Source organism: Palaemon carinicauda, chromosome 3 (genome assembly GCF_036898095.1).
Source record: "Palaemon carinicauda isolate YSFRI2023 chromosome 3, ASM3689809v2, whole genome shotgun sequence".
Lineage (NCBI taxonomy): Eukaryota > Metazoa > Arthropoda > Malacostraca > Decapoda > Palaemonidae > Palaemon > Palaemon carinicauda.
In genome coordinates, this window is record NC_090727.1 from 137,980,072 (window position 1) to 137,996,889 (window position 16,818).

A 16,818-nucleotide genomic window follows, 5' to 3' on the forward strand; every position below is an offset into this window, starting at 1 on the left:
GTCAGTGGTGCACTGGATGCAATGTTTAAAGGTCTTTGCAGGGTCCATTTTCGCACCCTGACCACACCCACTTTTTAGCCTACTATATTCCATTCCCACTTCTTTTCTTACACTATGCCGGCTAAACTCTTATTCTTTACTCCATACTGCAACTGGTCGATGAATAGCCTATAGGCCTTTAGATCGTAAACACATATGCGTATACGCCTGCAGAAACAAGATTATATTCTAAGATAGCCTTGGTCTTTTAGTTATGTGTGTCACATAACTTCTTTTCCACGTACGTCTCGATTTGCACTTTAAATGTGTTAAGCATAATAAACGCTGTAATGACAATGAAGCTAGAACTTTATTTGGCATAAAAAGGAACCGACCAAGAAGAAATATTTTTTTTTTTGTAACTCCTAATTGCTATATTTTAACTTGCAGTGATTTGCACATAGGCAATATGAATAAAAATGAATCTTAAATTTAGACCTATAGACTCACCAATAGCTAGCTAGACAGAATTAATGAGTCAATATGTATTCGATGACAACGTATGATTTTTTTTTCTATTGGATGTGTAGGAAATTTGACTGTTGTTTGTAGGCTCCTTCAAATTCCCGACTAATGGGGGTTTTAATCATGGAATGAATTGTAGCCTCTTCTTCACCCCCCCCCCCCATACAAAGTCACCACTCAGTAATTGTAATGACGACTTTCTCAAAATCTACAATCTTCAATCCTTCTGTGGTCGTTGATATCACAAGCGAAACAGTTTTAAGTGTTTATCAACTGCAAATTATCTTTTTCATACGCTTATTTTATATGATACTAAATTTAGGTCAATTTAAACAAAAAATCATTCACGCATGAATTTTCTATTCCCAAGACTTAGTGTGCTTTGGAAGTGAATAATAATAATAATAATAATAATAATAATAATAATAATAATAATAATAATAATAATAATAATATCGGTACAAAATATTTAATATCTTAGCACAATCATGATGATTTAAAATCCGGCAACATTATGATGTCATTTAATGACTTAAAATTCAACAACAATATGTTTTCATTTAATGAGTTAAAATCCAGTAACATTATTATGTCCTTTAAAACAACAGTAGAATGTTAAAATTCCGAGAGCAAATGTGAAGATGATTTTTAAAGAGGGGTCTTTTCCCCCCTTGTCTCACTTTTCTTTTCCTCCCCCTTCCACCCCCCCCCCATCTTTTGCTTCTGCTGCAAAGTCACGAGCCTTTAGGAGTCTCAATTCTCGGTATCTGGCAATACTGCAACCACATCAGCAGCTGGCTGGCCATTTTCGTTTGTGTATCGTTTAATTTGGCAACTTTCAGGGGAAATGTAAGTACTCTAGTGCTAACCAGAGGGTGAATAAGGTGGTTAAATATCGTAAGAAGCCCGTGCGTGAGAAAAAGTGGGTTCAGAAAATATCTAAGCCGTGAAATAAGGTCTCCATAGGTGTGGGTGTCTTGCATCGATCGACTGTGTCTGGAGCCGAAAGAAACAACTGTCAAAGTTCTGTCTGTCTCTCTCTCTCTCTTTCTCTCGAAGTGAAGTTATTCCACATTCCTTCTCTTTCCTCACAACCCAGGAGGCAGAAAACATGTAAGCTACCATTCTTGTGCGAGAATATGCTATAGTGTTACCGTTTTCTTATTAAGATACAGTATTAAATATTCGGGTTCGCCAGATATGCCAATGGTGGGGGCATGGAATGTCATTCCTGAGGTTTCGCTTATTACATCGAAGTTATGCCCATTATCAGTTCTAGGCTGTTAATGTGTTTTCTATGTTCACTTTAATTTGAGGGAATTAAACTCGTTTGACTGTGTGGCTTGAGGGCGTGATGTGTACTATTTCGATCCCCATAGTGGGTGGAAGTCGTGTTCCAGGCTAAGTCATTTGTGACTTAAGTGGGTGTGGCATGAATTTATATACCCAATACTGAGTCAGGTTTTCGAATGAGTCATTTCTCTGAAGATAATGTTAGTTTCAATTGCAATTTATTCCACTGGGCATAGTATGTTTCAGTTAGAATCTCTGCAACCTAATAGAGGTTATATTGATGGCCAGGTTAGGTTAGGTTTTATGCAAGGCCAACCTACGATAAAAATCAATTATTTCCATTTAAGCTTGATCAAGCCCATTGCACACTATCTGTTTGGTCAGCTGCTTTGTCCGTGGTTATAAGTCTTGCTATTTGGTTGGAGTTGTTCGAGATTTAATATTCTTGTTGAGTTGGGCAATCTTTTCTGCCCTGAAGTATTAATCTTGTTAGTAAAATTGTTTAGGCAGTTGGTAAATTTAGGAAATTTTGGTAATAGATGTAGGTCATTGTTTCTGAGCTTATATCTTTGCTGGCGTGGAAGGTGCAATTTGCAGGTTAAAGCCTAAACTGATTGAAATGTATAATGCCAAACAAAGCAATTATCTTTAGTGTATTTTAGTAGATTTTATGGAAAAAAGTGGCTGGATTGTGACATGTGCTATATGGGTGTGGCATATTTCTATTGGGTTATAGTAGGTTAAGTAGTGATGATAGTCGAGTATTTTGTTAATTATCAACTTGGTGGCCATGTTTATCTACAGTACTGTACTTTCATATGGTATCTCCTTGTACATTTTTAGTTAAAGCAGACTTATTTTTTTTTTAAAGTAAAGAAATAGTTTATGGTTAGTGTAATGGCTTACCTTTTTGGCAATTTTGTACTGGGCTAGGCATTTTCCAATCGGGTTCATTTTACCAAATATTTTTGTATTCATGCTTTATTAGATATGAAAATAGTTGTTTGCCACGACTTGTAATTTCATACGATTGATAGAAATACTGTATCTTTTTCGTAGGCTTTGTATAAGTATTTTCACTTTTACAGTATACCGTGGGATATTCTTATACTTATTTTAGAGCTCTAGTTAATGAGGTTGCTTGAATTTTAAGAATTTAATTGTATATCAGTATTTTACTGTGCTGTATTTGAAAAATAATTGTTTAGCAGATGATCAAAGTGGAAACATTAGATCACCATTTAATTGAAAATATCCAAAATTTGAAAAAATATTAGTGAAGATATTGATTTATGTAGAATATAATTTGAGAAATTTTTTGGGATTATTTGTTCATATAGTTTAATGGAATGAACAGTACATATCGAGAAAGTACTAATGTACATTATGTAAAAGTATTGTATGGATCTTAATTTTTGTATAAGGCTGTAACACATCGAATTTGGTGGAGAAAATCCCATGGTCGTAATCAATTGCTTTACTGAACCTTTCAAATTTTTTCCAATTATATAATTTTTTCAGTCTTCAATTATATACCATATAGTTTATGCATTATATTATATAGTTTTGTTTGAAGAAACAACAAGGTTGATTTTTAGATTTTGTTAGGATGGTGTTTTATCGACTACTGCATACCTTGTCGTATGTAGTACGCTGTAGTCTTTTTGTTACTTAATTGTTTGTATTTTGTTCTAAATCAATATGGAAGATGTATATTTAATTTCTAGAGTTTTCTCTTGAAAATGTGATGGTCAATGAAATATGTGGAAAGGTTTTGGTCGAATAGAGCCCACCCTTTTTCTTGAGAGATTAATAATTTGTTATGGTCTGCTGTAGAGGTTTGGTTGTCTTGCAGAGCATTTATTCTTTTTTTTTCTTATGAAACCTGATTCTCTTCGTAAAATATAATTTGTTCTGTGGGTGTTAGGTGGCCTTTTTACTTGGCTTTTCTTATTGATGCAATGCAGTACAACATATGTTTTGGTTTGGCAAGTTCAAGGTTCTTCTCTTAGCATGAGAATGTATGTTCACTTCCATGAAAATAATATAAGCCACTAATTTGAACTTTCGGTAAATCCAATTCTGCTTTTCTATTCTATTTAGTGTGATGACTTTAGAAGGATTATCTGCAGTTTATGATCGAGAGCTTGTTTATCTTCATATGTATGTTTCTATCCCATAGAACTGCAAATATTATCCACCATGTCTGAAAGTGGGAAAACTGAGGCAAATGAAAATGCAGAGCCAAAAACTCAACCTGCTGAAAATGCTGAAGCAGCAAGTGAAGAAAAAGCTGAAGTTAAGGAAGGGGAAGAAGAAAAAAAAGATGAGAAAGCAGAAGGCGGAGAGGGAGAGGCCAAACCAGAAGGCGAAGGTGGTGAGGAGTGAGTGTGCTCGACCCTCTCTCAGAATAGAATTGAAGCCTTCTTGCCTATGCCATAAATATGTTCATCTTGGATTTGTTTTTGACAAAAATCCTCGATCCAGAAATAGGAGGAACAGTACTATTGAAATAACCACAACTGTAACAGCCGATTGTGGATTTTGATTTTACCATAACTAGCATTTTCTGTCCAATGCAGAGCATTGCAGGCCTCAATACTCAGGCATAAGGCTGCAAGAATTAATCCTTGAAAATTTATGTACAAGTTCTAAAATAAGCATCTTTTCCTTGAATGGCTCATGATGAAGTAACTTTAGTTCATAAATAAGGTACCGCAGCTTATATGAGACAATTTAGCTGCTACCCTACACTTGTGATTTGGATACGTCAATTGGTTTCAGACAATTTGAAGTTGATTGTCAATTTTTTATGTCTATCAGTCATGTTGGACATCAAAGTGGAATTCTTCAAAACTGAAATTCCTTGATAGGAACTATTGTTTGACAATGAAAATTTGCACTCCTTATATCTACACTTTTGGAAATGTCTGCTAAACGCATGTTATTATACTTGATTGTTAAGAAGAATATTTTATATTATGAAGTGGACATGAACTCTACTTACTCAAGAGTGCAAACATAGCATGTAAGGAAAGAAAATTTTGAGCATGTGTTTAAGGGGGCGTTGATCAAAATTTGTGTACTGTGCGGTTTTGTATTTTACTACAGCTCTCTCATACTGCAATTAAAGATTTTGATCTTATGCTGTAGCTTTATATATTGGTATCTCATTATTTTTATCTTTGTCATAGTAATAATAATACTTTTAAGACATAAAAAGTACAGGTTTGTATTTGAACTTCTGTTCTCCTCTATCTCTTGCATGTATCATATAATTCAAGGTTCGTATACAAAATGTTATTTAATTGTAAATGCATTGCTGATTGTGTAATGATTACACCTTCATATTGATTTATATTTGTCAACTAAGATACTTTTGTAATTAATCTTTTTGAGTTAAAAGAATACAGTAGTTTTAATTGAATAATGCAATGTACAGTATTGTACATTCAAGTTTATGGTGCACAAAATTTATTTGTTCCTACGTAAATACAAAATTTAGTCATTTAGTAGTGGTAAGATTCTGGCGAAAGCTGGCAATAGCCATTGAAGAATTATTGAGATGCTGGCAGCCACCACAAAATAGCCACTGGTGATATGGGTCTGTCAGCGTACAGAGCCCGATTCTAATTTTGGTTATTATGGAGCACAGACATGTTCTCGACGCTCCCCGACTGTCCTGAAGATTTTCACTAATCTTTTTCTCATTTCAGTACGAGTGTGAAACAACTTAGCAGTATTGTGGATGTGCCCAGGGTTGTCAGATCGACAACCTTCCACTTATATGAAAGAATTTTCCAAGGCGATAGACATCCTTGCTTCCTGTGAAGAAAGAGGGCTTCTTGAGAAAGGGCTCCAGTCTTCAGTTTTGGAAATCCCGACCAAAGCTTTCCAATTGTCGGATGAGAAGCCCCTTTGAGCGTTGACTCCCATGATAGTCGTAGTTCTCTGCTTGCTCCTCTGGGAGCGCTGTAAGCAGATTTTAGGGTTGAAAGTACATATTTGGTGCCTAGACCAACAAAGAGCGTCCCTGTAATCTCTTGAACATCGGTTCCGAGGACCTCGATAACGAGTTTCCCAGCAGCAAGCAATGGTAAAGCTCACCATTAACGTGTCTTTAACCTACCGAAGTGCGCCATCACAAAGCACTCGAATCAGAGGCGTACAAGGTCCCAGTTGTAAGACAGGAACATACAGCGCAAGGAATTGACCACCAAGATATGCGTCATCCATGCTTGCGCGAGATGTTTGATTAAACAATCAGTTTTGCCTTCCCTTCAGGAGCAAACGCCTCAGTAAATGACAGCATAAATTAGGAAGAAAAGGCATCTTGAGGACACGCCTCTTTACGTTCTCTACAAGTGAATGGCCCTGTTGGGTGACTGGCCAGCTCATTTTACCTGATCATAGGTGTGCAGACAAACTTAAGTGCCCATCAGAGCTGCTTGTCTTTCCTCTGAACATCAAAGAGCGAGTTTCACTCCCTACAGACTTTAGGTTTGGGTTTTCTAAGTTTAGGGGTGACTACAGACTCTCCCTTATCAAAATAGTTTACCGGTCCAAGAAAATGTGAAAACCCGAGCGAGAGTTCCGGCAACCTTGTCTGGACCCAGAGTCCACAGATGAGATGGAGCCCTCTCTTTCCCAACATCATTTTCCCCTTCTCGTTCTCTCCCATTTCCAAAGGAAATAAAAAGACTTCTCTTACAGGCTGAAGAATAGATGGGCGTCGGCTGTAAGAGACTCCTTGGAGCTTCACATTCAGGCAACTCCACCAAAGAAGGCAAAGCTTGCTTCCCCTGAACCAGTCTTTCTATGCCCTCAACTTGCTGGGGCCGGTCAAGGTTTGGCCCTTGGAGTCTTCTGAACCTGAGGAGGAATCTTTCTTGAAAGTATTAGGACTTCTTTCTTGAAAGTATTGGGACTCTTCAGGAAATTTAATAAATTGGGTGAAGCTCCAAAAGCTACCCTTCTCTGGAAGGCAGCCGTCAATTGACTCCTTCTTCATGAAACAACATACATGTAGATCGAAATAACACCTCAAACTGCCTTGGTCACAATAAACAGAAGACTATTCAGAAATTGGAGGCGCAAGTCTCTGCTACCAAAGATTCTCTCCAAGAACTCCCTGTGAGTGGCTAACTCCTTTCAAGATAATTCCACCTGCTTTTCGAGCATGAAATTTACCTGACAGAGGGAGCTCATTCTTCCCCTCTTTCCCTAGACCCCGAGGTAACAAGCCTCAGCCCCGGGGACATGTACAAGTGACCTCATCCTTCCCCTCTTTCCTTAAACCCCGAGGTAACAAGCCTCAGCCCTGGGGACATCTACAAGTGAGTGGTCCAAGGAAAGAGGGGATGGATGACCATCCCCTCTTTCCTTGGACCACGAGGGAAGAAACCTCATAACAGGGATGTCCACAAAATGGCTTGCGCAGCAACCATCATTAGTTTTCTCGACCTTGGAGGTCATGAACATGAAGTCAACAATAATGTTAGCTTTGTATGCTTCCTCTGGGATCGACCACTGGTTTGGTACGGTTGAAAATTTTGCAGTACAGTGCAGTGTCTGAGAATCTTGCAGATCCTGAGATACACAAACAATAATGAGGAGTTCGTCTTTCGGGGCGAAGATGGTAAAGTTTTTGGTATAGTACATGGGTGCTTACAACTGGAGCAACTGGGTACTAAAATAACAGGATGCAGTGGTCAAAAAGTTCATCAGACATCTAGCCTTGAAGGACTCTAGTGTACACTGTCCCTGCGAAATACTCCACTGACGCAGAGTACCTCCCTCTTTCCATCTGACGAAGTGGAGGCAGTAGTAGAAAAGTGGTAGAAGGCGAGTCCCTTTCATTTTCGGGAGAACTGCTATTTTCAAGCTGCCTCCTACAATACCTGTGAAATGAAAGACCTTGCTTTCTAGGTAGCTGTCTGAGAGTAAGACACTTGACGACCCTCCTCCAAACTGGAGATCGACTGAGCAGAGTTAGTCCTTTCACCACAGACAACCTCATGGCAGAAGGATCACGTTAGAGGTCGCAATCCTCCCATACCACCACCTGTGAGGTGATGCCTGTCGAGTCTGTTGACTAGGTGACCAGTTCCACAGGACAGAACCTTGGACGGTAGAGGTCCTTCACGTCAGATACCGCCTTCCATTCACCAACTTTCACCCTCCTTTCACTTTCGGCCAAATGAGCTATTCATTCCAGGGGATATGTCAAATACCTACTCTTCGGGAAGAAGTCATGATGATGATGGACAAGAAAACGGTTGAGGAGGTTGACGACTCATCTCCAGGTTTACAGCAACTTCTTTTTTGTAAAAAAAAAAAAAAAGCTGTCGGGAGGTTGGAGATCAGTCATAGTCTTGTCCCATCTGAACGATTTTGTTCTGCAAATGAAGTTCAAGATGGAGACCCAACATGGTTTTCCAGGCAATAAAATGGAACTACTTATTACTCACCATAGACTGAAAGGATGCTAATTTCCAAATTCCAATTCACCAGATCTGGAGGAAATACCTTCAGTTCATCCTGGGAGTGGGGTGATTTTAGTGTTAAGGTCTCAGTTTTGGACTAAACACATCCCCTTAAGTGTTCATTTGTGTACGCACACTGGTTTCAGCCTGGGTACACTGATGGGAATAAGACTTGGTGTGATATTTCGACAATTGACTGTTGTTGGTGGAGTCAGAATGCCAGATTCTGCTCCACAGGGATGACCACCTCATGTTTTGTCATGATTTTGAGATAAAGATAATTTTCAGAAGTCTGTATCCAAGGTAAAGTATGCCCATCACAGGACAAACCACAGAGGCTGAAGAAGGTTGCAACACCCTTCCTGACACCAGAATCCCTCATAGCCAAGCACTGGCAAAGACTGCTGGACATCTGTCTTCATTAGAATGGCTGACCCCACAGGGGAGGTTACATCTTTGTTTCATGCTGTGGACTCTAAAGACGAGTTGGAGACAAGTCCGATCTGTATGTACTTATGTGGCTCACACAGGAATTTAGAGAGGACCTGTTTTTGTGGCTGCAGGAGAAAAACCTGTAAGCGGGCTCTTCCTTACAGGTTCTTCGCCCTGAGCTTATCCTTTTTCATATGCGTCAAGAGAAGGGTGGGGAGCACTACAGGTCTATGGACATTGTAAGTAGACAAAAGGTCTCATATAAACATGTTGGAATTAAAGGTAACGTACCTGGCCTTGAACCACTTTAAGACATAGTAAAGGATCTCTGTTGTGTTGATGAGTGGCGACACTGCTACTACTGTAGTGGCTTGTGTCAATAAGCAGGAGCTCGGTCTCACGAAACCTTTGCCAATTGGCACTGAAAATGCACTCATGGTCAGACGACAATGTGTTAATGGTTAAAAGCCATATCTCAGCCTTGAGCCAAGTTTCCGACTAAGAAGAGTATACCTCTCATCTTCTCGGGAATTATTGGCCTTGACTCAAAGTTTTAAAAAATCTTGTCCCCCTCGGGAGTTCCAATCCTCGGCTGAGAATGTGACCAGGGTCCTTATACCACCCAGGAAGGCACTATGTGAACAATTGATGCGAGCCTCACATAAGGACCTTTCACTTAAAACATTGTTTTTTAGCTTTAGTTTTGAACAAAAGAATGGGAGAGTAGCATGGTCTATTAGTGTCACATTCCAAGGGGTGAAGGCAGATCTCGTCCTTCATTTTCAAATTTGTGGAATAAACCCAAAACCCTTTGATTAGGTTTGACTCTACGGTCTCATTACTAAAGGAGATAGACAATAACCCTAACTTTTTTTTATATATTGACTCGACTTTCTTTTTTATACTGTATATCAGTGTTTTAAGTGCATTTGATTGATTCATTATTAAAATGATATACTAGAGAATATTGTATATTCTGGAGGAAAATTGATGTTGACTCCGGATATTTTTAAGATCGTTAATTAGGATATTTTTAAGGTAATGAACTGGAGAAGATAGAATGTGTGGTATTAAGAATAATTAACAGCACTTGTGAATGGCTGTGTGGGAGTACAGTTTGGTCAAAGATTATTGATTTTCATCTTGTCCTGATTCATCATGCTTTAGTAGGGGAAGCCCTTCAGAAATTACTTTTACTCTGCAATTCTAGTCAGCCATTTACAGGCTTCTTTAATCTTTGAGACCTTCTTAGATTAATATAAGGACAAGTATTTTTGCTTTTAAGAAAGTTAGATTAAAATGACATATTTCTAGTAAGCCGTTATGAAGAATTTGGAATGACTGAATTCTGTTAGCCATTGAATATGACATTCTGTACTGTATACATGAAAGCTTTGGGATTTCGCTAATGCATGGGAAGTTATTATTATTGATAGTTAAGCTATAATCATAGGTGGGAAAGCAGGATGCTATAAGCCCAAGGGCTCCAACAGGAAAAAATAGCCCAGTGAGGAAAGGAAATAAACTATTCTTTCTTTCAAACAGCAATAATAGTAAATATTGACATTTTTCATGTATACGTTTTTATAATTTTCCAAAACCTTAATATCAATTTTTAGAGAATAAAATTTCTGATTTCGTCATATACGAACGGTAATTATTGGTCAATAAACAAAAAAGTAGTTTCAATATTTGGTATTTGTTTACAAGAGCACGCTCTCCATTTACTCCAAAATTGTGCATTCCTGCAGGTCTCCTCTTTTTGTACAGTAATTTGGGGGTTCTTTAAATGCTGGGAAAGCAAAAAGTAGCAAGATATGTTGCGTAATGGGGGGGGGTAGGGGTTGGTTGAGGAGGTACTAAACAACATGGAACCAACATGGTCAACCAAAGAGAAGTTCTTGACGTCAGCGTACATTTGGTATACAGTATATTGAAAATATATACTAAATTAAAAATGGATCAATTACTCAAAAGTGTCACTATTTGTGAATTGTGGTTCATATTTGGTAAAAATCTTATTAAAGTGTTTTTTTTTAAAGGAACTATTCTTGAGGATGACTAGTTTTCCCAGACAAAGTTTTGCTACACTAACGGCATCTATTGGCCATAAGCCTAAGGATGCCTTCCAATTTCCCACCAATGAATACAGACATACGCTGCAAAAATAGTCATTCTTATAAAAAGTTTCTTTAAAAAAATATTTGTTGTTAAGTATGTACCAAATATACAATTCCCAAATAGTGACGCTTTTGAGTGATTCATCCATTTTTAATTTAGTATATATTTTCAATATATACCAAATGTCCGCTGACGTCAGAATTTCTCTTTGATTGACTCTGCTGATGAAGTCGGTTCCAGGTCGTTTAGTACCTCCTCAACCAACCCCTCCCCCTCCCCCCATTGCACAACATATCTTGCAATTTTTTGCTTTCCCAGCATTTAAAGAACCTCCTAATTACTGTACAAAAAGAGGAGAGCTGCAGGAATGCATAATTTTGGAGTAAATGGAGAGTGTGCTCTTGTAAACAATTACTCTATATTTATCCGAAAATTTCATGTCTCGAGAAATTGGCTGTCGATGTTTATTTTTAGAAATAGTCTGATTAATTTTATTATTGATTAGTTTGGGCTTTTAGCAGTAATTGTACCTCACCACTAGGGATCATAAGGACATAGTCATCATATTTGAGGGTTAATTACTGAGCAGTAAGGAGCCCTTTCCTTCAAGTCCAGAAATATATATGTTACATGTATCAAATGCCCTCACAGCAAAATGTAGCTAGCATAATATATTTTCGTAAGCATACTTTCTTAAGCATACTTTCTGACAAATTTTAAGCTGTATTCATATACAGTTACTGTCTCTTGACACTTTTTGCATCTTGAACTTAATTTTATAAAAAATTATTAATATATGAATGAGCAAACAATGAAATACAATGAATATAACCCGGAAAAATGTGCTGCAAAAGTTTACCTATGAGATGTTAGGGAGAATTGTTTAGGAGAAACTAATATATATCTTTTCCTTAAACTTCTAAAGGAAAATTAAAGAAATACAGTACATGCTACAGTACTTTGTTCAGAAAAGGGTTGGGACAAGATTTGCTTATGTAAATATAGGGGGAGGTGTTAGTTATGAAATATATTCTTGTCAAAAATATTTGAAACATAAATTAAAGAAATTTTCCTAGCCAAAAATGAAATGATCTTCCAGTCAGAGGTGAGTTGAGTGGCACCCTTTAACTCATATTTACCTCTTGTCCTGTGAGCGGTACGTCTCATGTGAATCGACTGCTTTGATAATCTACATAATTTTTTCCTGCTCCCATTTAAGGAAGTAAAGAGTACCTTCTTGGTAGCTTGGCAGCAGTTATTCCATGGTAGAGTTGTTCTTTCTTTTTCTCCTTGAAATCTATTCTTGAATGCACCAAAAAAGGCATACAGTAGGTGCACAGATGAAAGTTCTGATCTTAGATTTACAGCAAGACTAGGCTTTTACTCACTCCACTCCCTAACCAAAGTTGCAGTTCCTTTGCTCACTCTTCTCTACCATGTTGTGAACTTTCAATTGTGTTTAAAACAAACCCATAATGCAGGAAAAAGTATAGGTGGTGCCTTTACCACACCCTATACAGTAGGGATCCGTTCACATCCCGGTTTATCCGGAACTTACAGTATATTGCTCTCCAGTTTCAGAACAGCTGGCAGTAGACTCTTCTCTAGTTCCAGGAATGTCAGCAGCACTCAGGACTCTCTCCAAGATATCAGTTTCTTCTGGATGCCTTGGCCTTTCTGCCAGTCTACCTAGTTGACCGATTGTCAAGAGTTTATTGATATCAGTATCAGTCATAGGATACCGTGGCAGCTTCCAAATGCCACACTTCAGTTGTCTCCAGATTTGCTGCAAATCCAGTCTGGGCCTCTCTGCAATGGTTTGTGGGTCTCCTCTCCTTCCTCTTTTGAGAGAGCTCTTCTCGGGTTTTAGCCAGCTTTGTGACCAAAGATTTCAGACATTTCCCCTTTGAGGAATCATCCTAGGCTCAGGAGGAGCTCTAAATATTTTTTTTTTTCCAGAAACTTGAGCCACGTTTGGGATGTCACTCGCTTCATGTCCCTAGAACAGGCATCAGTTAGGACCTTACTCAAAGTCTGCTCATGAACATTAGCCTTGGCATTGAGAAAAGATGTACTGATTGACATTTTGTATGTAATAAGCCATTCTCTAAGGGAGGAAGGTCCTCCTCCTCTTTGATGCGAAGTTTGTGTTCAAGATCCAGATTTTAGCCATACCCAACTTCGAAGTTCGAGTCCTTCATCATCTCTTCTTTACAAATGGGTTTCGGGATGAATTGCTCTTTGTTCTGGTGAAGACAAGATGGTGATACTGAGGGAACTGGGGGTCCCCTTGCAGACCACGAAAGAGACTTTTCACACCAATAGGGCAAAGAAGATATCCAAGAACTCTGCCTCTTTTGATTCATGCTCCATCACAAATGAGAGGTATCTGACCTTCCCCCACCTCTTACTCTACTCCTGGGATAGTAACCAGGCAGTTTGGTTATATGGGACCTACCCCCTCCTGTTATTTTCCTAACTATACAAACATGAGTCCATAAGTTACACTGCCCACCCTAACTACCCGTATCCTAGGTTAAAGGTCAAAGTGAGGGGTTATTCCACCTGCGTGCCACCTGACAGTTTTATATGTTTACCTCATTAAGTTTAAACGGCAGTTCCAGCCTCATTGAAGTCATACTCCTAATAAAGGGTAATGGTATGTACAAATCATTGTACATTGAAAATTTGTGATATTATCCAGTAGTCACATAATACCCACCCATCTTCCCAAATGTCATCGTCACATAGAAAGTGAGTTGCCAATGTCATACCATTGTTTACATTCTGTTGGCAGATGTGCAGACATCTTGTTTTGACTATTGATTTGAGTTTTCACTTAACGATTCAAACCTTTGGTTTTAATATAAAGTTGTGTGACTATTATTGGGTATCTAGAAATTAAGATTTATTTAGAAATTTCTTATACTGTATTAAAGTAATTTGATTTCCATAGTAAGGAAATTTACAAATTGCTTTGAAAATTTGTGACATTGTTTCACGTTGTCTGTAAAGTAATCCAGTTGGGCAAGTAACCTGCATGGTTTCCCCAGGGATTGAGGATTGCTTGGCTTAGAAAAGGTGGGCATTACGCCAATATGTGTATGTATAATAGTGTGTGGACCTTTGGACGCAACCTAACCTACAGAGACAGAGGGAAGGAAGGTGTGTCCCACTGTTTGGTTGGAAATAATGGTACACTTATGTTGTAGGCATATGGTCTGTATTGCTGAAACAGTTCATTTTGAAAAATTTTCAAGCATTTACAAACAGAAGTACAATCCATTGTGTTCAGGTTAGTTTCTAAACTTCAGGTGATATGCCCTTTTCTATTTACTTTTTCTCATACTTTGGATAGCAGTATAATATGACAATATTAGCTGGTATGATACAACTCTTACTCAAATTCTCCCAAGTTATTCTTTGCTTGTTTTAATATCTTATTTCTATATTTAACCTTTGTAATGGAGCCCTGTTAAGTTACCTCTAGCTATACCCATTTTAAGGAAATATGTATTTGTTCGTTCCTACACTAAACAAACCTGTCATTCTTTACAATAGAAGATAACAGCTTGCACTGTTATTTTCTATGGTAAAGAACTATGGGTTTGTACAGTTAGGAAAAATACAAATTACCTCTAAATTTGTGCTTTTTGTTATTTGACAAATATGATGTGGCACAAGACCCTGTGATAGTAACTAATTTTTGTGTCTTGTTAGGTCGACCGAGGGTGGTGCAGCAGCAGCGCCTGGGGGTGCTCCTGGGGAAGCCCCTGCCACGGGGGAAAATGGAGAGATTGTCGGAGGACCACGTGGACCACAGCAGATAGCAGCATCCAAAAGACTGCAACAGACACAAGCACAAGTAGATGAGGTAGGACAAAGTGTCCTCTTGATGTGAAGAGGAGACATCAGAGACTTCAAGATTGTCTTGCTTTTAAAATTTAAATTTTCACTAGTTTACTTTATCATTAATCACATACAGTACTGTATTATCATATTTTTATCTTTTCTGAATATATCCTTGTTCTTGCTTTTCTTGTGAATGGTTATGAGAGTAAGTGGCAAACGATTGTTTTTGAGTGTATAGTATTTAGTATGTTGAACAAGATTTTTTTTCATGGTACTAATATCCTTTAGATGAGAATTGTTAAGAGAGGTCCTGTATGGTAGTATGTGAAGTTTTTTTTATACATGTTTTAATACATACATTATTTACAATAGATGTGAGCAGCTGTCCAACATCTGTAGGATGAAATTTCAGTGAATAGATAGCTACTAACAGGAAATATTTGTTTCAGCTCAGGACTTCATTTTTGTTGAAGACACTCGATAGAAAATGGAAGCGGTTCAATATTGTAATGTTGACAGTTTTTTTTCCTCTTTGTGGGGGGGTGCGACCATCTTTTTTTTTTAATGTACTTTTTGTAGGATAGTATAGGATGACAGTAATTGATTCATTGTAACGAGATTTGACGTTCCTGTGCAGAATTCAGTACTGTATTTTTTTGGATATGATGTATTGATTGGAAAGGTATTTAATGACAATATCACAGAAATGAATTGACCCAAGTGCCACCTTGCCACTACCATAGTACAGTACATTCCTTTAATTAGTAAACATAGTTCACTGTCTTTTGCGCACTGACAGGTTTCAACGATAATGCGTAAGAACATGGAACGGGTGATGATCAGAGAAGGGAAACTGTCAGAATTTGAAGCCCGAGCAGGTAGGCCAGGAAAGCATGCCTTGGGCTTTGGGGTTTTGTTTTAGTGATAAAGTTTGGCTTCAAGTGATGGTGTTGGGACTGTTTTTCCGTGGATGATGAACCAATAAATCCTTTAATTATTTAGTTTATTGTAAACGTCTCAATAATACTGGTTCTAAAAGATGAATAGCAATTTTTTCCTTTTAGATACTTGATCAGTCTTTGAGACTAAGACTTATGATTAAGATATTTTGTGGACATGGTGAGAAAGGAAGAGGATGGCCAATGTCCAAAAAGTAGCTTATGCAAAATTAGGATGACAGAGAACAACAAGAAGGTTTGAGAAAATCATGGAACAAAGACCTGGATCAATTAGAAATTTAGGTAGATAGTGCGGAAAACAGCAGGTGGAGAAAACTTTATTATACGTTATACCCTCTAGATGGAAAATCTGATGTAGACATTTTTATGAATACAGTCATTGAGAGAATACTATAGTAATTCATCCTCACTTTCAAGTTTGTAAACTATCTGATATTAGTTAATAAAAGGGTAATTTAGAAAGTTCTTTCTGTATATGGCGCAGTTGAGTTTGCATTTGATGAATGGACCTATACTTCAAAAAGGAATGTGTTCCTATATTTTGTTGGGATTACATATTTGTGACTGAAGACCTGTCTTAGTGGAACTTGAATAAACAGATTTTTTAAAATTTTTGGTATATTAGAGAAGACTTTTGTTAAATTTAAAGGGTAATAATTTGAATAAAAATGAAGTACACTATGAACTATGAAACCATATTATTATAGTAGTTTGATCATGCTTACTAGGCAATTTATACTTGTGGAATTGTCCTGAAGTGTTTTGAAAGAGATCAAATGGAACATAAAAACCATATGAATATTTGGAAGTCAGTTTAAGGTTAGGTTATGGTATCTCGAACCCCTTAGGCTCGTGTGTTTTTCCTTGCCAGCTATGACCAGCTTGTTCACTGGATTGTTTCCTCATTACTGGGTAATAATTTTCCTATATTTGTATCTCTCTTTCTTTTGAATTATTTTCTAAACTTGATGCTCTTTGTGGTAAAAAAAGGATCTACCTCCACTTACTATAGAAGGCGCTCACCTTGTTTATTAAACCACTTAATCCTTTCAATTCCTATTCCATGCAAATCAATTTCTAATGTAAGTGCCAGGTCCCTCTTGTGATATGGTACTCAAGTCCCCACAAAAGCTATTGGTGCTAAGAGTTAATTATTTTAATTTTGTAATTGA

At 37.6% G+C, this 16,818-nt stretch overlaps 2 protein-coding genes across 2 annotated transcripts in view; one reads left to right on the plus strand and one right to left on the minus strand.

Annotated features, from left to right (window-relative positions):
• Positions 1–16,818, minus strand: part of LOC137637910 (large ribosomal subunit protein eL22-like) — a 257,432-nt gene that overhangs the window by 28,279 nt on the left and 212,335 nt on the right. The window lies entirely within an intron of this gene.
• The window catches only part of LOC137638575 (vesicle-associated membrane protein 2-like), a 69,906-nt gene continuing 54,476 nt past the window's right edge, over positions 1,389–16,818 (plus strand). Inside the window, 2 exon segments of the mRNA XM_068370755.1 lie at positions 1,389–1,617; positions 14,556–14,709. Of these exon segments, the coding sequence (XP_068226856.1) occupies positions 1,616–1,617; positions 14,556–14,709 (156 nt within the window). The 5' untranslated portion in view covers positions 1,389–1,615.